The sequence below is a fragment of the Rana temporaria genome, chromosome 1 (genome assembly GCF_905171775.1).
Source record: "Rana temporaria chromosome 1, aRanTem1.1, whole genome shotgun sequence".
NCBI lineage: Eukaryota > Metazoa > Chordata > Amphibia > Anura > Ranidae > Rana > Rana temporaria.
In genome coordinates, this window is record NC_053489.1 from 433,018,594 (window position 1) to 433,041,740 (window position 23,147).

The 23,147-nt window shown below is 41.3% G+C and overlaps 1 protein-coding gene across 1 annotated transcript; it reads left to right on the forward strand.

Moving 5' to 3' along the window:
- The first annotated feature begins 1,719 nt into the window (after window positions 1–1,719).
- Window positions 1,720–20,524, forward strand: LOC120924962 (odontogenic ameloblast-associated protein-like). The gene is made up of 10 exons (XM_040335897.1): window positions 1,720–1,780; window positions 6,776–6,841; window positions 6,994–7,035; window positions 7,111–7,146; window positions 12,700–12,897; window positions 15,079–15,126; window positions 15,906–15,989; window positions 17,470–17,610; window positions 18,365–18,397; window positions 20,287–20,524. The coding sequence occupies exons 2-9, from the start codon at window positions 6,788–6,790 to the stop codon at window positions 18,392–18,394; spliced, it is 633 nt and encodes a 210-aa protein (XP_040191831.1). The 5' UTR covers window positions 1,720–1,780; window positions 6,776–6,787; the 3' UTR covers window positions 18,395–18,397; window positions 20,287–20,524.
- Window positions 20,525–23,147: the final 2,623 nt, after the last annotated feature.

The following is a 23,147-nucleotide window of genomic DNA, read 5'->3' on the forward strand; positions in this document are numbered from 1 at the left end:
TTTAATATATTGTTTTAGTGGCACATCCGCTTTAAGGTGCATTATCTGAGAAACAATTGGCACAGTCATTAGACAGTATGTAAGCAGTTTTTTTAGGTTGCAAATAAGAGAAAAGAAGAGGCAGTTTTATCTCATAATAAACATTAGCATATATTAAAGCAGCTCTTCACTTAAAGTGTTGCTCATCTCTTCCCCCGAAAAATAATTGCCAGTTTTTATTTTCTGGGAGCGGGTACCTTTTTATGACAAGTCCCCCATCTCACTCCCACATTCCTCGCCAAGTTTGGCCTGCACATTACATGTCCCAGGAGACTGCGGGACCAGTCTGAAAGTGCAGCGGGGAGCTGGCTGTGAAACAGCAGATAGCTACAACAGGTTTTACATAACAAAGATGGAAGCGCAGGGGATCCAAAGACCAGCTAACTACCAGCCCGGATGAAGACAGTACTGGACCTTAATGCCCTGTACACACGATCGGTTCATCCGATGAGAACGGTCTGATGGATTTTTTCATCAGATATCCGATGAAGCTGACTTTCATTAGTCGTGCCTACACACCATCAGTTAAAAAAACAATCGTGTCAGAATGCGGTGACGTAAAACACAACGACGTGCTGAGAAAAATGAAGTTCAATGCTTCCGAGAATGCTTGATTCTGAGCATGCGTTGATTTTTAACCGATGGATTTCGCCACAGACGATCATTTTTTTCGATCGGTCTTTTAACCATCAGATAATTTTCAAACAGGTTCTACGTTTTTTCACCGATGGGAAACAAAACGATGGGGCCCACACACGATCGGTTCGTCTGAATGAAACGGTCCATCAGACCGTTTTCATCAGACGAACCGATCGTGTGTAGGCGGCATTAGGTTGGTACGTATCTGTTTATTAAAAATCAGCAGCTACAGTATTTGTAGCTGCTGACTTTATTTTTTAATGACCACTTTAGGAGACAATAGCCACACAAACTGTACAGCAGCTGGACAGTGCAGCTCCATATGGCATCAGGCATCAGCTGCCATCTAGAACTATACAAAAAGCTACTCTACAACCATACCCAAGTGAGGTGGTCTGATTTCCACTTTTCCAAAGCTCTTTGTGGTGCAGTCTTTCCCAAAAAAAACTAGTTGAATTTTCCTGACCTGGATTACCCCAGAGTCACAGATTCCTAGGCACAAACACTATTATTTATGTTACTTGTGTCCTGTGCTAAGCATACTTCTACTACTTTCACAATCATTGTTCTACTGACTACTGTTACTGTTTCCTAGGTCAATTGTTTACTAGACAAAGGTGATGATGCTGACTTAATGTCCAATCAACAGGCTGGATGGGAAAGGCGCAGAGATGTAAAAATCACTAGATTGATTCAAAATAAATTACAAATCATTTATCAATGAATATGAAGTAAATTTGCTGATTGACAGCCTAAGATACTTTTGTAATGCTATGCTTTACTAAACTCTCTGTTGTAGATCTTGCTTTTGTGCATCGGTAATCAATAAAGTCACATATTTGCATTACATAAGTAATGTTAAATTACTTTAGTAATTGTTACTTTCACAAAACAACTTAATGATAACAGAACAGATAGTTAATCTAATTATACCCTAAAATCCAATGAGTCATACTCTTTGTGCTGTCATTGGTCCACTGGAGTCTGGTGCTGAGGTTTAAAAGAAGCGGGGTCTATCAAATCTAAATAATGTAGAGTATTTTCTCTGTCACCAGGATCACTGCAGGACACGGCACACCCCTGCCATACATTTGGATGCAAGGTAAGGTTCTGCATCTTCTTTTGGCTTGTATGTTTTTACATTTGTAAACTAATCTTAAAGTAGACGTAATCCTTAGAGCAGTGTCAAACCCAAAAGCAAAATGCCATATATTGCATTTTGTCAATTGCACTCACAGCTTCACCCTACCAAAAGATTTTCCAGCTCGGAGGCCAACAATCTAAGCAGAAGCAGACTGGGATGGTGCAGTTAATACTTTACACATGCAAAAGTATCTGCCACCGACTATTTTATCTGAAACACACACTGTTCACAGCATCTGCTGTAGCAATAGTAGACTTTATCTGACACTTGCTGCCTGTCCAGGAAAAAATGTACGGAATAGAAAATATATTAGCCCTTCTAGAGACAAAGATTCTTTAATCTCTGGAAAGATATTTAGAGATTCTGCTAGCAATTTTTAAATACTATTTTAATGAAAGAAAAAAAAACAGTGCAAGAAAATTAGGGGAATTTATAATGAGTGTCTAAGACACTCTTTGGAATTCCGATGTGCCTCTGCATACCAAATGTCCATACGGACACTTGGTCCTCAGTGCAGCTGGGCAACCTGTCCACACATAGCACAACAACTAAGGGCCAGATTCACAGCAGAAATACGCCCGCGTATCTACTGATACGCTGGCGTATTTTCAAATTTGCCGCATCGTATCTTGATTTGGAATTATCAAACCAAGATACGACGGCTTTTGGCATAGATCCGACAGGCTTTGTACGCTTTCGGATCGTAGGTGTAATTCTCCGGCGGCCGCTGGGTGGAGTTTGCGTCGTTTTCCAGCGTCGGGTATGCAAATTAGCTGTTTACGGCGATCCATGAAGGTACGCGCGTTCGTCGCATTCTCTTACGTCGGTTTTTCCCGTCGTAAAGTTAAGTGTGCTATTAAGATGGTGTAAAATTACACCATCCATGTTAAAGTATGGCCGTCGTTCCCGCGTCGAATTTAAAAAAAAAATTTTTTGCGTAAGACGTCCGGGAATGCGAAAGTACGTTACGCACGTCGCCGTTCAAAAAACACTTCGGAGCGCCGTAATTTCGCGCAAATCACGGCGGGAAATTTCCAAACGGAGCATGTGCAGAACGTTCGGCACGGGAACGCGCCTAATTTAAATGGTACACGCCCCATTTGAATTAGGCGGGCTTGCGCCGGACGGCTTTACGCTACGCCGCCAAAAGTTTACACGCATGTGCTTTGTGAATCTAGCACTTAGACTGGAAACTTGTGACGGCGTAACGTAAACAGGATACGATAAGCCGCCGCAAATCTACATGAATCTGGCCCTCAGTATTTTTAAAGCTGAGTGGGCAGAGCCTGATTGGAAGTCACAGACACTTGTTCCCCCAACAGATCTAATCCTAATAAATAAATAAATATATATATATATATATATATATATATATATATATATACACTGAAGGTAATCATTTTTGAATTTAGTGCAGTAATAGCACTACTTTGTAAAAGTGGCACTACTAAGAACTACCTGAATCTGCTGCAGGTGTTGACAAAGCAACTAAAATCAGTGGCATAGTAACATAGTAACATAGTTGGTAAGGTTGAATAAAGACAACAGTCCATCCATCTTAACCGGTGTAGGTGTGTGTAGAAAAGTCATTTCCCATATCCCCTTAAATTGTTTACCTTTAGATGCCCATTCAAGAGTCTTTTAAAACTTTCCATACTTCCTGCTGGCACCACTGATTGTGGAAGAGAGTTCCACATCCTTACCGCCCTGACAGTGAAAAATCCAGCGTGGCCCTCTGTCCTCTTACACTCCCTGGGACTAAAACATTTCCTACTTATGCTGGGATCCCCATTGAGATATTTGTACATAGCAATCATATCACCTCTCAAGAGTCTCTTCTCCAGGGAGAATAAATGTAGTGACTTTAGTCATTCTTCATTATTGAGGTCCTCCAGTTCCAATATGGATTTAGTTGCCCTTCTTCAGACTTTCTCCAGCTCCAGCACATCCCTTCTGAGGATTGGTGACCAGAACTGGACGGAATACTCCAGATGCGGCCGAACCCGAGTTTTATATAGTGGCAGAATAATTGTTTTATCCCTGGAGTAAATTCCCTTTTTAATGCATGCTAATATTCTGCTGGCTTTGGAAACTGCAGCTTGACACTGCATGCTATTGCTTAGTCTGTCTTCTACTAGGACCCCTAGATTCTTCTCCATCCTGGAAGCCCCTAGAGCTTCTCCCCCTAAAGAGTAATGTATGTTTATGTTTTTACCCTCCAAGTGCATTACCTTACCTTTACTAGTATAAAACGTAATTTGCCATGTAGTAGCCCACTCCATTAATTTATTCAGGTCCTCTTGTGAAGTTTCTATATTCTGCTGTGTTGTTATTTCCCGGCATATTTTTGTGTCGTCAGCAAACACTGAGATCTAGCTATTTATCCCAACCTCTATATTATTAATAAATAAATTAAACAGAATTGGTCTCAAGACAGAGCCCCGGGGTACACCACTAACCACTTTAGATCAGGGGTCTCCAAACTACGGCCCACCAGTTGTTCAGAAACTTCAATTCCCATCTTGCCTAGTTGTGTCTGTGAATGTCAGAGTTTTACAATGCCTAATGGGAAGTGTAGTTCCGCAATTACTGGAGGGCCGTAGTTTGGAGATCCCTGCTCTATACCATTCTGAGTATACATTATTTATCACAACCCTTTGAACATGCCCCTGTAGCCAGTTTTCTATCTATGTACATACCCTATGGTCCATGTCTACAGACCTCAGCTTGTATATTAAGCGTTTGTGGGGGACTGTATCAAATGCTTTTGCAAAATCCAGATACACCGCATCCACCGACCTACCTTTGTCCAGATGGCAGCTCACTTCCTCGTAGAATGTTAATAGGTTGGTTTGGCAAGATCGACCTTTTGTAAACCCATGCTGATTACTACGAATTATACTATTTTAATCAGAAAATTCTTGGATATGGTCCCTTATCACCCCCTCACATAGTTTGCAAATTACCGACGTTAGCCTGACAGGCCTATAGTTCCCAGGAACCGATCTGTGCTCTTTTTTGAATATTGGTAATCAGCCAATCAGCTGGTACCAATTCTGTCAGTAAGCTGTCCATGAAGATTAGGAATAGTGGTCTGGCTATAACCTGACTGAGTTATGTTTTGGACTTTTGGGTGTAAGCCATCCAGTCCCAGTGATTTTATTTATGTTAAGGTTCTTTAATCCTTTCCAGATTCCAGCCTCTTCTAGCCACAAGGGTAGATCCTGTGACGTGTTACTAACAATGTGTTTCGTCCTTGCTTTTTTACTATTAATATATTTAAAAAAAATCTTGGGATTTTTTTTACTCTCCTCCACTATGTGTCTCTCATAGTCTTTTTTAGCCGCTGTGATTGTGTTCTTACACCTCACCTTGTTTGAATGCTGACCCCTCCACTTTATACTTTTTAAAGGTATTTGTTTTGTCCTTCATAAGACATTTTATTTTTTGGTTCAGCCACCCAGGTTTAACCTTTGTTCTTCTACATTTATTACCTATTGGAATGCACTTGTGATACATTTATTTAATATGTTCCTAAAGCATCCCATTTTTCCTCTGTGTTCAATGTTTCAAGGAGTTGGTCCCACTTAATATCCTTCAGCATTGAGCGCAGTTTAGAAAAGTTTTCTCTTTTGATTTTTAGTGTTCTAGTACTTCCCTCGTGCCTCCCTTTCTTATGATTTATGCAGAATGTAACAATCTTGTGGTCGCTAGTTCCCAAGTTGTCGCATATTTCCATGTCTGTAATCAAATCTTTATCATTTTTAATTCAAAGTTCAAGCAATGTGTTACGCCTAGTCAGGGAATCCACCAATTGGGACATGAAGCTGTCCTGTAGAACATTTAAGAAATAGCGGGCCTTTAACGAGTGGGCTGTCTCTTCCGCCCAGTTAATGTTGGGATAGTTGAAGTCCCCAATTATGATGCCATTTTCCTGTCTTGCTGCCGTTATTACTTGTGAAAGGAGATCCAAATCAACCTCTTCCCTCAGGATACGGGGCCTGTAACATACCCCCACTAGTAATTTCCCTTGTACTTCCACCCCTTGGAGTTCTATCTATATGGACTCCACCTTCCTCTCACTGATGTCATTCCGCTCTTCCACCCTTCCGGCTCTATATAAAGTTAAAAAAAAAATTTTTTTTTAGATTAGGATTGAATACAAAAAAAGGCACAGTTTTGTGCTGATAGACTATCATTATCCTTGTTGACCCTGCTGTTGTTTTACTCTTTTTTGTGGCGGCTGGTGCTAAATATTTTGCGGGAGATGGACAGTGGCCAATAGGGGCTTCCTGATTGGCCGGGAGGAGAATGAGGAAGACATTAGCCTCTGGCTCTAAGCACGTGCTTCCAAAAAACGCCATTGGAATTCATGCGCCTGACACCCTGCATGTAGATAAGGGGGCTGGACGCATGGATGGGGGGGTGTGACCTGCATTATGGACCGTCACTAATCTTTTCATATCCATGATTATCAGAACAGTACAGGTTAACTGGAATGTAATCTGTTTGTAATATAATAAATATCTTGGATAAAACTGAAAAAAGTATTACATGAAAAATTATCAAAGACTAACGCCACCTATAAAATAAATCTCTGTTTAGATGTGTGGTCTGCAAACGAAATATAATGCTGGGTATTTCCAGAGCTCCGAGACTCCATTGGTAATATACTCCCTCTAGAATATTTGGCCAACTACAAAATCAGATAGCTAGCTACAAAACCAAATATTGGCATCACATACACCATACATTCTCCATATTGTAAAATAAACAAATATGGAATCCAGTTGTGAAGCCGTGCTATTTACATAAATTAATAAATTGAAATGTCATGGACATCTGCATGTACACCTGATAGACTAATTTCAGAATTCTGAGTTGAAGCAGCAGCTCCAGTAGATGGGGAATGTAGTTTTGTATATGAACTTAATGATATTTTCTATTTTTAAGCTGAACTTAAAAATGAAGGTATTTGCCATACTTGCTCACATTTTTGGACCATCACTTGCTCTTCCAGTAAGTATATATGTATTTTGTAGTCTCTCTCTCTCTCTCTCTCTCTCTCTCTCTCTCTCTCTCTATATATATATATATATATATATATATATATATATATATATATATATATATATATATATATTAATTTTTTATTTATTTTTATTATTTAGCTAGTTGCACAACATCTCCTGCTTGGCAGTAACAGCAATGAGGTATGAAACGTTATACCCTTGATTTAATTTTACATATGGAAAACTTGTTTACTTTTTCTTACTTTTTCTTACTAGGTTCTGCTGGGAGTAGTTAATCCAAACATTCCTCAGGTAATACAAGCCAAGGGAAACAAAACTCCTTATATTGTTTTAGGAATGACAACCCTCTTCCTTTTTTTACAAATGTATATGTTTGATGGGGACCTTTTTGCTTCTGCCTAAAAAACATTAAGTTAAAGGAAACTTTAATGCCGCGTACACACGATTATTTTTCAGCATGAAAAAAAACGTTGTTTTTCAGCATGTCGAAAAAACGAAGTTTTCCCAACTTCATCATTAAAACGATGTTGCCTACACACCATCGTTTTTAAAAAATGATCTAGCAAAGCGCGGTGACGTACAACACGTACGACTGGACTATAAAGGGGAAGTTCTATTCGCCTTTGGGCTGCTTTGAGCTGATTCCGTGTTAGTAAAAGACGCTTTTCTGTCTGTTACAGCGTGATGAATGTGCTTACTCCATTATGAAAGTTTTACCAGAACGAGCGCTCCCGTCTCATAACTTGTTTCTGAGCATGCGCGGGGTTTTTACGTCGTTTTAGCCCACACACGATCATTTTTTACAACCCGAAAAACGACATAGTTTAAAACGACGTTAAAAAATGCAGCATGTTCAAAAAAAAATTTTTGTCGTTTTTCAGAACCTGAAAAATTATGTGAAGCCCACACACGATCATTTTAAATGACGTTTTTGAAAAACAACGTTTTTTTCATGACGAAAAATGATCGTGTGTACGCGGCATAAGACCCTTTTTATCAAGGATATTAATAATAAAATGTCTCTAGACAATTCATTGAACTCACATTATAAACATTTTCAGAATAAGTTTTAAGACACAATATATATATATATATATAATATTTAAAGGGGTGGTTCACCCTAAAAACGACTTTTTTTTATTACGCTGCCCCCCCACATTACAATACGATTAAGGGTATTAATTTTTTTTTTATGCTGTACATACCTTTGTACAGCATATTCACCCCTGGCATCCGGCTTGCGAGTCACGCGGGAGTGGGCGTTCCTAACATGTCTGTGATTGACGTTTGACCAAAAACGAGCTCCCCCCGTCGCGTAAGCCGCGTCACGGTTGGCGAAAGGAGCCGAACGGCGAGTCGGCGCTATACTGCGCATGCTCATCGCCGTTCGGCTCCTTTCGCCAATCGTGACACGGCTTACGCGACGTGGGGGGGCAGTGTAATAAAAAAAAGTCGTTTTTAGGGTGAACCACCCCTTTAACTTTTTGTAAACTGTGAATAAGTAAGAATGTAGTCATCATTATATTGCTACAAGACACCTGGGAGACCTGTGCCATCAATTATTATTACAAGTACCTGCGCCATTAATTTATGCAGCACTTTACACATATAGGGTCGTAAGTCCGAATTCGCGCCGTCGCAACTTTAAGCGTATACTCAAACTGAGATACGCTTAAATGTTGCTAAGATACGACCACGCGTAAGTCTCCTACGCCGTACTATCTTAACTGCATATTTACGCTGGCCGCTAGGGGCGTGTATGCTGATTTACGCCTAGAAATATGTAAATCATATTCACGAACGTACGCCTGGCTGTCGCAGTACAGATACGCCGTTTACGTAAGGCTTTTTCCGGCGTAAAGTTACCCCTGCTATATGAGGCGCAGCCAATGTTAAGTATGGACGTCGGGCCAGCGTCAAATATTACGTTGTTTGCCTAAGTCGTTCGCGAATAGGGCTGGGCGTAATTTACGTTCACGTCAAAAGCATTGGCTTTTTGCGGGTTAATTTGGAGCATGCGCACTGGGATACTTTCACGGACGGCGCATGCGCCGTTTTTGTAAAAAGCGTAATTTACGTGGGGTCACGATGATATTGCATACAACACGCCCACATCTTACAGATTTGAATTAGGCGGGCTTACGCCAACTTTGCTTTGTGAATACTGCACTTGCCTGTCAAAGTTGCGGAGGCGTAGCTTAAATAGGATACGTTACGCCCGCACACAAATACGTGCTCCCTACGTGAATCTGGGCCATATACTGTATATATATATATATATATATATATATATATATATATATATATATATATAAATTCACATCAGTCCCAACTCTCAAGGAGCTAACAATCTAAGGTCCCGATCTCACATTCATATATATACTAGGGCCAATTAACCTACCAGTATGTCTTTGGACTGTCTGAGGAAACCTACAGAGACACAGGGAGATGGCAGGTAGTGCCATGGTTGGGCATGGTTTGTAAATATAAACTCTAACAATGAACTTTGAAATGGGTCCCTTTGGTTTGTTAAATATTTCATTGGAAGTGTTTTGTTATATTTGTTTATCAAACTTGTTGACTTGTCAGCAATGACTACCTTTGCTCTGTGCCTCTGCTGCACTGTTATCCATTAGAATTGTTCTCGGCTTTTTCTGTGGACAACAATGCACCTCTACCTATCTTATGGAAAAGTGGAGAGGGTAAGGGGTTCTGTTGCTCTTTAACACTCCCATGGTAACAATGTTTCTTATCCATAGATACAGTGCAGTAAGTGTTGTCACCCTAGGACCGGAATTACCGTATTTATTTATATCATGCACTTTTTCTCCCTAAAAAAAGCGGTGCAAATAATGTGTGCAATTTATGCTGCAGAGGGGCAATGGTGAGGCTGCAGATGGGCACTGATTGGGCTGTAGATGGGCACTGATCGGGCTGCAGATGGGCACTGATCAAGCTGCATTGATGGGCAATGGTGAGGCTGCAGATGGGCACTGATCAAGCTGCATTGATGAGCAATGATGAGGCTGCAGATGGGCACTGATCAGGCTGCAGATGGGCAATGGTGAGGTTGCAGATGGGCACTGATCAGGCTACAGATGGGCAATGGTGAGGCTGCAGATGGGCACTGATCAGGCTGCAGATGGGCACTGATCAGGCTGCAGATGGGCAATGGTGAGGTTGCAGATGGTGAGGCTGCAGGTGGGCACTGATCAGGCTGCAGATGGGCACTGATCAGGCTGCAGATGGGCAATGGTGAGGTTGCAGATGGTGAGGCTGCAGGTGGGCACTGATCAGGCTGCAGATGGGCACTGATCAGGCTGCAGATGGGCAATGGTGAGGTTGCAGATGGGCACTGATCAGGCTGCAGATGGCCACTGGTGCGGCTGCAGATGGGCATGCACTGATAAGGCTGCATTGATGGGCACTGACCCTTATTTTGCTTCAAAGTTATTTAAAATGTAAGATTTTTTCCTAAAACTTCCATCTTAAAATGAAGGTGCGTGTTATACCCCTGTGCGTATTATACACCGATAAATACGGTATGTTACTGTCGGCACCACTGAGTAAATATAAAGGAAGAAAAACGTTTGCAGCCACCACATTCAATTAGACCCCTTTCACACTGGGGCGTTTTTCAGGCATTTTTCAGGCACTTTGGCATTAAAAAAAGTGCCTGTAAAGCATCTGCAATCCCAATGTGAAAGCCTGAGTGCTTTCAGAGTCCTTTCAAACTGCCAGCGCCCGAAAAACGCTGGTAAAGCTCCTCTAAGACCCGTTTCACACTGGCCTTTTGGCATTAAAAAAAAAGAGCCTCAATGGGAAGGGGTGCTTTAGGAGCGGTGTATTCAACGCTCCTAAAGCGCTGCAAAGAAGCTGCTTGCAGGACTTTTTTTGACGCCCTGCCAGCGCAGCACCTCAGTGTGAAAGCACTCGGGCTTTCACATTGGGATTGCAGATGAGGCTTCTTTCAGGCGTTTTACAGACGCTTTTTTTAACGCTAAGACCCCTTTCACGCTGGAGCGTTTTTCAGGCGCTTTAGTATGAAAGCACTCAGGCTTTCACATTGGGATTGCAGATGCAGCTTCTTTCAGGCGCGTTAAAGGCGATTTTTTAATGCTAAAGCGCCTGAAAAACGCCTCAGTGTAAAAGGGGTCTTACTGTAAGTCACAATGTATTACAATTTTGTTGTTGGGCTTAGTTATGTTTTAGGTTTTATATAGATATTTGATTCAGGCAGCAAAGGCTGTAGCTAAATAGAACTGATAGTTGTTGGGTGCTATTATAACTGATTAATCTCTGTTATTTATATCTAATGTAATGGAAAAACAATCTGCTTAGCAAGAGAACGGAGGTCTTTAATTTTGGATGCGGAAGCTATCTTAAAATATACAGTAAATGCATGTTCCCCTGCCCACACTCAGCATTTTTCTAATAGAGTAAAGCTGACCATACATTATACAATTTTCTTATTAAATTTCCTTTAGATTTACCGTCAACTATGTAGTGCAAGGGCCTGCCTGATTACATACAAATTTCCAGGGGCAGATCCACAGACAGAGTACGCCGGCATATCTACTGATACGCCGGCGTACTTTCAAATTACCCGCGTCGTATCTTTAGTTTGAATCCTCAAACCAAGATACGACAGCATCTGGGTTAGATCCGACAGGTGTACGTCCTCGTACGCCTTCGGATATAAGATGCAATACTTCGGCGTCCGCCGATCCACGAACATACGCGCGGCCGTCGCATTCTCTTACGTCGTCTCTAGTCGGCTTTTTCCGGCGTATAGTTAAAGCTGCTATTTTGCGACGTATAGTTAGACTTGCCATGTTAAGTATGGCCGTCGTTCCCGCGTCGAAATTTGAATTATTTTATTTTTGCGTAAGTCGTCCGTGAACCGGGATGGACGTAATTCACGTCTAAGTTAAAAAAATTACGTTGTTGCGACGTCATTTAGTGCAATGCACGGCGGGAAATTTAGAAACGGAGCATGCGCGGTTCATTTGGCGCGGGGACGCGCTTCATTTAAATGAAACACGCCCCCTAATCGCCGATTTGAATTCCGCCGCCAGAGATACACTACGCCGCCGTAACTTATGGCATGAAATCGTTGAGGATTCAAAATAACGCCAGGTAAGGTACGGCGGCGTAGCGTATCTCTGATACGCTGCGCCAATCTATTTCTATGTGGATCTGCCCCCAAGTGTTTAAGTTTGACCTCATATTATATGGTTTTGGTAAATCTAATGGAAAAGTGTACAATAAAATGAAAAAAACACTCAGGAGGAGCCGCTGTACTAACTATGCAATGTGAGTACAGCAATCTCCCCTGCTTTGCTATAGTGTTCTAACAGGGCGACAACCCCCCGGTCAGTGCTCTTAGCCAGTTGCTAAAAACGCTGATCGGCAGACCTTTTTCTTTGACAGAAGCTGGCAGAACATACGGCTTCTGTTGGACTGGCTGCTGTACACACAGCCGAATGTCTGCCCAACATTCGGCTTGTGTGTACTAGGCTTAAGAAAATCAAAAATAATGTTTCCAATTAATCTGCTCCTCAAAGCAGCTGTTCAAACTCTGTTTGGTCCTCTATCTTATCACACAAACAGCCCAAACTACATTCACTTCAATGAAAATCCTATCCACAGGTGGTCAAGCTGTTGATAGGTTGGGTAAATGTAACTTGGGCCACACTGTTTTAGCCAATATCCATTGAAAAGCAAATATTAAAAGTTTATAATCACACAGGAAAGCAAGGTGTTAATAAAATAGCTTGAGTTCTCCCAAAATCATACACAATATAGAATCAATTATAACATGGCATTATCTATTTTGTACAGGGAGGCGCTATGAATGTTCTGTTACCTGGGATATACCAGCCACAGTTACAGCAAAAAATTGCAGGCTTACCCCTGATTCCTTTTGGTACACGTACTGGCTTTGCGGCACAACTGCCAAATCAGGTGGTTATCCCAAATGTAGGGACACAATCCCAACTACTAGACCCAACATTACAAAATCAGCAGAAACCAAACCAAGTAAGTACAGTTTTATACATTATAGAATATATAGTATATAACTGGGGTAATATTCAAAATGGTATTTTACTTAATCATCATACCTGATCAAACATAAAATGCTATATTATTGAATGGTTAAAGTCAATTTGTCATAAGATAAGTATGAGGGCTGACATTGTTGGCTTTCTTCTGAAAATTCTACATGCTTTAATATTGTATATACAGGATATTACAATTTTATGTTTGTAGTCACAAACCTAAAATAAGCACACTGGCCCAGATTCAGTAAGAATTGCGCATAAATTACGGAGGCACAGGGCAACGATTTTGCCCTGCGCCCCCGCAAATTTGCGCGCTGCCCTCGATTCACGGAGCAGTAGCTCCGTAAATTGCGAGGGCGCGCCGGCAAAATTGCCCGGCGTAAGCGCGCGCAATTTAAATGATCCCGCAGGGGGCGGGAATCATTTAAATTAGGCGCGTTCCCGCGCCGATCCTAAAGCGCATGCGCCGTCGGGAAACTTTCCCGACGTGCATTGCGGCAAATGTGAAGGTGAATGGCGTCCAGCGCCATTCACGAATCACTTACGCAAACGACGTGAAATTCAAATTTCACGACGCGGGAACGGTGGGTATACTTTAGCATTGGCTGCCCCTACTATTAGAAGGGGCAGCCTTATGCTAAAGACGCCGTACGGAAACTCCGTAACTTGCGTACGCAGGGCTCGCGCAACATTGTGAATCGGTGTTAGTATGCAATTTGCATACTATACACTGAGCACAATGGGAGCGCCCCCTAGCGGTCATCGCAAGAATGCAGCCTAAAATCTGCGTGGCATAAGAGCCTTATGCCACGCAGATTTTAGGCTGCAGTCGGCGTAACGATGTTCCTGAATCAGGAGCATTCGTAACGCCGGCGCAAGCAAGCAATTGCGCTGCGTAACTATGGTTACGCAGGCGCAATTGCTCTCTGAATCCGGGCCACTGTGTATAAGGCCACTGCGACCACTGCAACGCATCACAGTGAAGCACAAGGCAGCATGCATTTACAACAATAACAGAAAAAATTGCGCTTGTCACAAAATGGTTGTCAATGGCAATCGAATAACATATCACCTAGACACAGATAAAAACAGGGAGGCAGCAGCTCTTGTGCAGATGCACTAAAGAGATGTAGGGAGAAAAAGGGGGGGTTTAGAGCTGCGCCATAGCACCCGGACTCAGTGTGATCAAATAGTCCACAAATATGATATTGGTCCTCTACAGGACCTGTGTTGATGAAAGAAAGTCTATACTGCGCATGCGCATCGCCGTTCGGCTCCTTTCGCCAATCGTGACGCGGCTTACGCGACGGGGGGGAGCTCGTTTTTGGGCAAAACGTCAATCACAGACATGTTAGGAACGCCCACTCCCGCGGGACTCGCAACCCGGATGCCACGGGTGAATATGCTGTACAAAGGTATCAAAAAAATAATAATAGCCTTAATCGTATTGTAATGTGGGGGGCCAGTGTAATAAGAAAAAGTAGTTTTTAGGGTGAACCACCCCTTTAAGTTTGCTATACATGGAATATTTCGATCACCCGCGTGATTCCACAGCACACTTCACTCTTCAGTGAGAGCCCACCACCAATTAAGTCAAGCAGCTTACCAGATGGGCTGTAGTATATAGCAGTCGGCTATAACCCAGCCACGGCCTTTGGGGAGAGATCTCACTCCCTGGATCAGAATCTACACCTTGGCTCCAGCAAATGTAACAGAACACCACCGCACGATCATGCATAGAAAGAGCAGATATAGTGTAATTCCGCAAAGGACTTTTATTAAAACAAGCAATAGAAAATTACTCACATTTTTTAAAAGAATACACGAGCATCTAAAAATTGTTGCTGGCCGGCGAACACATGAACGGAGCCCTTCCTCCTGAACGTGATGACGTCACTGCACGCCACTGCATTCACAACACACACCAGCTCACACCATTATGCGCAACATTACGACATTCTGTGTGGTATGGATGAGCCCTAACATTTAAACAACTTAAAAAAATGTACTTTATATGTTAATTGCTTACATTTTCATCTCAGATACCAAATTCCATTTTACGTTTATGTTTTTGTTTTATGCTTCAGGGTTTGTTGCAGTAATTCAAAACAATGTGTAACGTACACATATTTTTAGGATTGTCCTTTTGTATTTGTAGGTGATGTCATATGTGGTGTCCTATGGAATGCCCCAAAAACAAGGACAGGTATTGCCTAGGAGACTATAATGTTCTGACTGGCTGCTGATTGTACAGTTTAGGTGCTTTTTAGCCACTTCCTTCTCAAGTACATGAAAAAAAGAAAAGTTTTCCAAGAAATATTTACCCTCTTCATGTTTCAGGGTTGCCCTTTATGAGTCCTCCTCCACAGTTCATTGCCATCATTCAGCCCATTCCTGTAGGCCAAAGGCATCAAGAACCCACTCACTGGTGGTGTCTGAACTCACCAGCAAATGCTGCAGAAAAGAGTGTCACATGATTACATAGCTCCACCAGATGCAATAAGTTTGTATGTACATAAACCAAAAAGAGGATCTCTATGCTCCTTTTTTAACCACTTTTGAAAACCTGTTCTTTACTAAGAAACTTGAAACTTACACAGATAGTTAAATAACTCAGAGAGACTCCTCCTCCTTCTATATTCCTTCTCTTTTCAAGGGGCTGTGAAGAGTTTCAATCAGAGAGGAAGTCTGAAAGCAACCGTTTGTTTTGCTCTCTACTCAGAAAACCCATCTCCTGTCTCATTGTTGTACCATGGATTAAAGATTTTTTTTTTAAAAATGTAATTTAAAAAAAAAACATGAAAACAGATATCAGTTAAAAAAAACGTAACAATGGAATTGATTCAAAACCATTATAGTTTCCTTTTAAAAAATAAGTAAAAATTGTACAAAAACATGGCAGTTTAAGTGCACTATCCTTTACTTATTAAGCAAGGCAAAAAGTAGGTTCAAGTTTGATCATAAGTTTTTTTTTTACTTTTATAGATGCCAGTCTTCTCCTTGTATCCAGCACAACCACCTGTACCAGCTCTACCAAAGCAGTTTGGGAACCAACCCACCATTGAAGAGGTCATATAATTGCCAGATGATTATCATTTGTAATGCTAACAGTTCACCTTTTCCAGAAAATAGCATATGCAGTCAAGGATTTTGGACATCCTAGAACTCTGTATCCCCGTTATAATGGTCATCAGGACAAACAGAGAGGTGAAATGTCTCCAGTGGGGGTACAGACAGGGATTAAAGCCTAACAGGGCCTCCAACCCTTTCCTACTCTAAAACTTAAAGTGGTTGTAAACCCACTTTTTCACTTTTACCTACAGGTAAGCCTATAACAAGGCTTACCTGTAGGTATAAAGAATATCTCCTAAACCTGTACGGTTTAGGAGATATTCCCCTCGCAATGCGGGCGGCGCATGCGCAGAAGGGAATCCACGGCGAAAGGACCGGCATCCGCCGGACCCTGCCGATTTTGAATCTCCCGCGCGCACGCGTCATCGCCGCTCCAGCCAATCACAGCGCTGGAGCGGCGATACCCGGAAGACACGCCGGAGCAAAATGACATCCTGCTCCGCGTGGACCAGGTAAGTGGTGTTCACCTCGTTCCGAGGTAAGTATTTCATAATCGGCTAGTATGCAGTGCATACTAGCCGATTATGCCTTTTGCCTTGCAGGTTTGAAAAAAAAAAAAAAAGTTTATGCGGTTTACAACCGCTTTAATAAAAGATGATATGTTACATAGAAATAGTTATGAAAGCTATATAAAAAGCTAAAAAGAAACACCGTAATGTAACGCACAAATGCTTAAGCCTGAAAATGCTATTGTGAACAGTAGTATATACAGCAAGTGTTTATGAAGACACTAATAAGTGCAGAGATATTGTCAAACGTTTTTTTTATGGAATGCAACTATTAGTTAGTATTAGTTAGTATGGAGTATTAGGCCCCATGCACACGAGACGCAAATGCAAACTCATCTAAACACAAGTTTTCAAACGCAAAAACCGGCGTTTAAAACGCCCGTTTTTGCCGCGACTGCTCAGAAGGTTCATCTTCTCTTTAGCCTATACTCAAAGTATTAAGCATAGTATAGTAATTATCCATTAAAACAAATACTGGGTAGAGCAAAACATGTGTGTTTATATCAGTTTTGGCTGTTAGTGGAGCCTCACATTACCTAACGTCTATGTAACCATCTACCCTCTTAGATGGAGCCTCACAGTACGTATTGTCTTTGTAACCGTCTACTTTTTATATGGAGCCTAACCAGTACGTATTGTCTTTGAAACAATCTACCCTCTTATACCTGTGAGCACTGTTTAATATAAAGTGCTTATAGGATTACTTAGCACAAATACACATGCCAGTTCCTAGTGATCCTGAGGCATGATTACTACCTGTAACTTTTACAATTTTAGGACAGCTATACATGTCCTATACAGTATGTCAGGAAGATAATTGAATTTTATAAAAAATATATGGTTCTTATAATTAGTAGTGTATCATGCCTCTCAAAAAAATATATACTATTGCTTATCTTGACTTTTAGACTTTTGGATGTTTTGTGCCTCAAATTAATGGTGACGTGATTAGGCCTTCAGGAGGACTTCAGCTTGCAACAAAAAGCCCAGTAGATCCTTTGGTCTTTGATCAAGATCCTACTACTGTGCCAGACTACCAGGAGAATAAGGTAAGATGGATCTGAGACTGATTCATTCAAGATAAACATATAGGGCCAGATCCACAGACGAAGTACGCCGGCGTATCTACTGATACGCCAGCGTACTTTCAAATTTCCCGCGTTGTATCGTTGTTTTGAATCCTCAAAACAAGATACGACGGCTTCTGGGTTAGATCCGACAGGTGTACGTCTTCGTATGCCTTCAGATCTAAGATGTAATACTTCGGCGTCCGCTGGGTGGCGTTTTCCGCGTCGGGTATGCAAATCACCGATTTACGACGATCCACGAACGTACGCGCGGCCGTCGCATTTTCTAACGTCGTCTGTAGTCGGCTTTTTCCGGCGTATAGTTAAAGCTGGTGAATAGGGATGGACGTAACTCACGTCTAAGTTCAAAAAATGATGTCGTTGCGACGTCATTTCGCGCAAAGCATGGTGGGAAATTTCTGGACGACGCATGCACATTTCATTTGACGCGGGGACGCGCTTCATTTAAACGAAACCCGCCCCCAACCCGCCCAATTTGAAATCCACCGCCAGAAATACACTACGCCGCAGTAACTTACGGCGTGAAATCGCTGAGGATTCGAAAATGCGCCAGGTAAGGTACGGCGGCGTAGCGTATCTCTGATACGCTGCGCCGAACTAAATGTATGTGGATCTGGCCCATAGAAAATATAGACTAACAATTAAAAAATTTTATATTAAAAAAATAAAATAGCATTTAAACAATTCTAAATAATTTCTATACTTACTTTCTTAGGTTACTCCAGAGGTTATGAAGACTCCATAAGTAGTACGTTTTTTTCTACGTATTGTTTGTATATATTTGTGTAGCTACTCACAAAAAATGCTACAAGAGCCATGAGTGTAAAATTAGACTTTGTTCACACCAGCCTGTATATTAAAATGCTGTCTGTCATGTCATGGTTTGTGCAATGCGCTGTTACAGTGCATCACACTATTTACTTTTTTACTTTTGATTTTTTGTTTTGCTTTTTACTTTATTGCAGTTTCAAAAAATGACACTGTTCTGTGATGACATGGTGCACTGACTTGCACTGTGTAAAAATGCAGCTTATAACAATTTTGCACTGCTCCTCACTGTAGCATTGCAGTGTGAACAGGACACATAAAAAAAACTATTATTTTCTATGTACAGTAGTGTTAAACCTGAGTTGATCTGTGAAGATCAATGCAGTTCAACACAGATGGTGTGAACGAGGGATGGGTGATAGCAACCTAAAAGGCAGGTATGTCAAACGTTTAGTGGACCACACATGTTAGCGTTTTGTGGGCCACACATGACCCTCTTGCTAAGGGTTGCCTCCTCATCTCTTTAAACCCGAACACAGATAATTACACAGATTCTGTGGCTAATTGATTGCAGATAAGGCACCAAGTGCGTTTAATTACCACCTTAATCAGCCACAAAAACTGTGTAATTAATATGTGTTTGGTTTTAAAAGAATGAGTTGGAAACCCTACTCTTGCTTCATCTTTGCAGTCTTCTATTGGTTATAAATTTCCACTGAAGAAGGCCCTAGTTGTTGTCTAGTTGAAAAAAGCTACACTTGCTTTTGTCATTTTGTGTTTATGTATTTTAGAAAATGTTTATAGCCGCTTTTTCAAAAATGTTGTAAGTTAGAATTGCTATCATAAAATAATAAGGGTTATATACATTTTCTGGAATTAAAGTACTGTACAGTGGAACCTCGGATTGCGAGCAACGTGGTTAACGAGCGGTTCGCAATAAGAGCACTGAATTTTAACAAAATGTGATTCGGTTACCACTTTTGGCCTGAGGTGAAGGGTGCCGGAGCGGAGCAGAGCTGAACGTCGTCGATCTCACCCGATCTGCGCCGTTCGGAAATGCACAGAAAGGCCAGAGGACAGCTGACCTCGGCAAATCTCAGGTAGGAAGTCTTTCCAAGGTTTGCCAAGGTCAGTCAAAGTGTCCTAGGGCCTTTTTGGCCCGTTCCAAGGCTCCCCGGCGCCCCCCCGCCTCTGGAACAAATTATTTTCATTTCCATTGACTTCAATGGGGAAACTTGCTTTGATATGCGAGTACTTTGGATTACGAGAATTCTCCTGGAACAGATTATGCTCGTAATCCGAGTTTACACTGTACATGTAAAAGCAAAATACAGAATAGTTTTATCTCTTTAAAGACCCTGCAAGTTAGGAAAAATATCTGTCAGAAATGCACTCAGCTACTATGTCCTGTTTCGGGACAATGGACATTTTTTTTGTGGTTTGAGTTGTATCAGCCCTTCAAATTGTCTTTTGCTAAACTACTCAGACCACCCCCCTTAACCTATTCTCAATAACAAAGACAATCTGTAATCCAAGATAAGAACTGTAGATTTTTATTTTAGTTTTTCTATTGCAAGCTAGGGAATTTTTAAAGGTCCTAAGATTCTTTATAATATAATGCCATTTGTAATTGCAATTTTAATACATTTACAGTAAAGAAGGAAATGCTTTGCAATGATGATGCATTATATTGCATTTTGTCCAGTTATTTTTTAACAGTCACCTGGGATTTTTCGACGGTGTTTCTAAATTTTATTAGTAGTATAAAAGCATACATATCATATCTTAGTTAACACATTTTTTCTTTCAATGTGAACATCTTACTGCCAATAATTTTGTAATAGTTTACGGTTTTCATTTTTGTTGTAGGTGAGAAGACGATTGCTGATCTGAAATAAAAATCTTGTTTATTGATTGACCTTTCAAACATGAAACATATATAAATGCGTGCATGATCATTGAATTAACATATATTATACCGTTCATACTGACAACATATATATTGATAATATTTTATAATAGTTCTTTTGAATTCTTTTCTTACCTTTCTTAGCCACCTATATGGCTGCATTGCCTTTTGACTAAAATAAAATAAGTTTACCCATTTTATCTTTATTGTGTATATAGCTAGAGTTAAGTGAACCAAACAGGACAAGATTCAAACCAGACGAGGCAAATCTGTAGGTACTTGGTTATATTTGGCCCCAGTCTAATTGATCCCTCTTTGTACAGTAATGGATTGGTGTCCCAAGTTTTCTGCCCCTAAACGTGCTAGCTTTGATGATACTAGCTTGTTTGACTTTCAGTGTCTTTTTTGTAGGGTACATATATAAAATGGCATAAACCTTCCCCTTAAGAGAACAGCATGGCACTGGCAGCAGACAACGGGGGTGGATTTTTTTAATGAAAACAATGGGCCGGATTCACAGAAGAAGTACGCCGGCGTATCTACTGATACACCGGCGTACTTTCAAATTTGCTGCGTCGTATCTTTAGTTTGAATCCTCAAACCAAGATACGACGGCTTCTGGCTTCGATCCGACAGGCGTACGGCTTCGTACGCCTTCGGATCGTAGGTGCAATACTTGGGCGCCCGCTGGGTGGAGTTTGCGTCGTTTTCCGCGTCAGGTATGCTAATTCGCTTTTTCCGGCGATCCACGATGGTACGCGCGGCCGTCGCATTCTCTTACGTCGTCGCTGGTCGGCTTTTCCCGGCGTATAGTTAAAGCTGGTATTTTGTGGCGTATAGATAGACCTGCCATGTTAAAGTATGGCCGTCGCTCCCGCGTCGAATTTTTTTTGCGTAAGTCGTCCGTGAATAGGAAAGGACGTAACTCACGTCTACGTTCAAAAAATGACGTCGCGCAAAGCACGGCGGGAAATTTCAAAATGGAGCATTTGAATAATCCACGCCCCCTACCCGGATCATTTGAATTAGGCGGGCTTGCGCCGAAGGGATTTACGCTACGCCGCCGCAACTTTACAGGCAAGTGCTTTGTGAAACAAGCATTTGCCCGTAAAACTTGCGGCGGCGTAACGTAAATGCGATACGTTACGCCGCCGCCGCAGATGTACCTGAATCTGGCCCAGATTTTTTAGTTAGCAAGTAGATTTTTACATTGTGTATAATGAGTGTTGTGAAAACATATTTTAAAAAGAATACCTAATCATATGCATTTAAAAAAAAAATGTTTTGCTTGCACATGACTGTATCATGAAAGTCATCAGAGCTTCACCTCATTTGCTAAGCTAAGGCAAAAGTCCTTTGCAAAGTGAACATTCGCTTACAAAGTTAATAACTTATTTTCCTTTAGTGTTCCTTTATACCTGATGGGCCTGTCATAGCACAGGATTAGAGTTTGAGTTAAAGCATGTTCATCCACTCTCACTCTATGGCTGATAATAAATTGATAACAATTTGGTCAGTTCAGCAAGGCCAACTTTTGGTCCATGTGTAGTCGTTCCTGTTCGACGGAAGAACGACTTCTGTCGAATGGGAATGGTGGGACTGTCCACTGTCAGATTACAATGTCCTGGTAGGGGTGATTTCTCCCTGCATCTCATTTGTGTGGATGGAGGAATCCCTATCTTTCTTTTCTTTTTCAGCTTGCTGGCTGAATGAGAAAAAAAAAAAATCATCTCTGGTCAGCTTTAGAATTTGCAAGTACATTGGCCAGCTTCAGTGATAATTGGATTTTAATTTCAGGAGTGATTTATTTTTTGACCTATGAACTGTGGCCAGGGAGACAATAGAGGCGCTGTTTTCCACTTCCTATGAACATTTGATAAAGCTATTTATGCATTAAGCAGTGGTAAACTGCTAGGTTACCCATTCAGACCCCCATGGATCATAGACACGTGTGAAAAAGCACAAAGCCACTGTTTTCAAGCTGTGAAGTAAAGTGGCATGGTTGAGATAAAGAAAGCCGAAAAGGTTTTGGTGCTTTAAAAAAAATGTAATCAGTGATTGTCCCAGTCTGTTGCTTTTCACTGTTTGACAACGTAATTCCCTGATTTTTAGATAAAGGGTAATCCCCTTTAAAAAAGGTTTATTATTAATCATTTTTTTTTAACTTGAACACCTGGGTGAAGCCCAAATCTCCGGACCCCTGTTATATACCCTACAAATGTTTGCTCTATCCTACTCTTCGCCCATTTATGCCTGTTAGTGCTATTTATATTGCCCATTAATTGTGCTGCATTCTGTTAGGTAGGTCTGCGGTCATTAGGCAATCTATTCATTTGAAAAGGCTGTCTAATGCACTACAAGAGACCTAAAATCAATACCTTTAGTGTTTTTGTATCGCAGAGCAGTGCAAAAAAAAGTAGTACCACAGTTCACAAAAGGTGAGTTGGGGTGCCATTACAATGATTGCCACTGCAGTATACAAATGCACATAACATGCATTGTAGAAATACCCATTACTGCAGCACACTGGTGTGAATAAGCCCTTATAATGGCACACTTCCTCTGTGTATACAAACCAACAACCTTCCCTGCTGAAATCATAATAATCACAATTACACATCTGAGGGCTGACTGCAGGAGAAAATGGCTGCTGACCATGTGCTTCTTTAGCCACCCATCCTTCCCAGGCCTGTGAATGGACAGTAAAAAAGCAGTAGCACATTGATATGATGATTCTTGTGCTCCCCTGCTTGTACACATACGTAGGGGGCATATTTTTACAGCAGTGAATCTGACTTCCACCAAAGTGTATCCAAGTGCA

Bases quoted from the DNA above. Each gene is read 5' to 3' on its own strand.
- LOC120924962 (XM_040335897.1), top strand. From the start codon at position 6,788: ATGAAGGTATTTGCCATACTTGCTCACATTTTTGGACCATCACTTGCT. The intron at 7,147-12,699 runs GTAATACAAGCC...TATTTTGTACAG, and splicing joins TTAATCCAAACATTCCTCAG to GGAGGCGCTATGAATGTTCT. The intron at 17,611-18,364 runs GTAAGATGGATC...TTACTTTCTTAG, and splicing joins CAGACTACCAGGAGAATAAG to GTTACTCCAGAGGTTATGAA.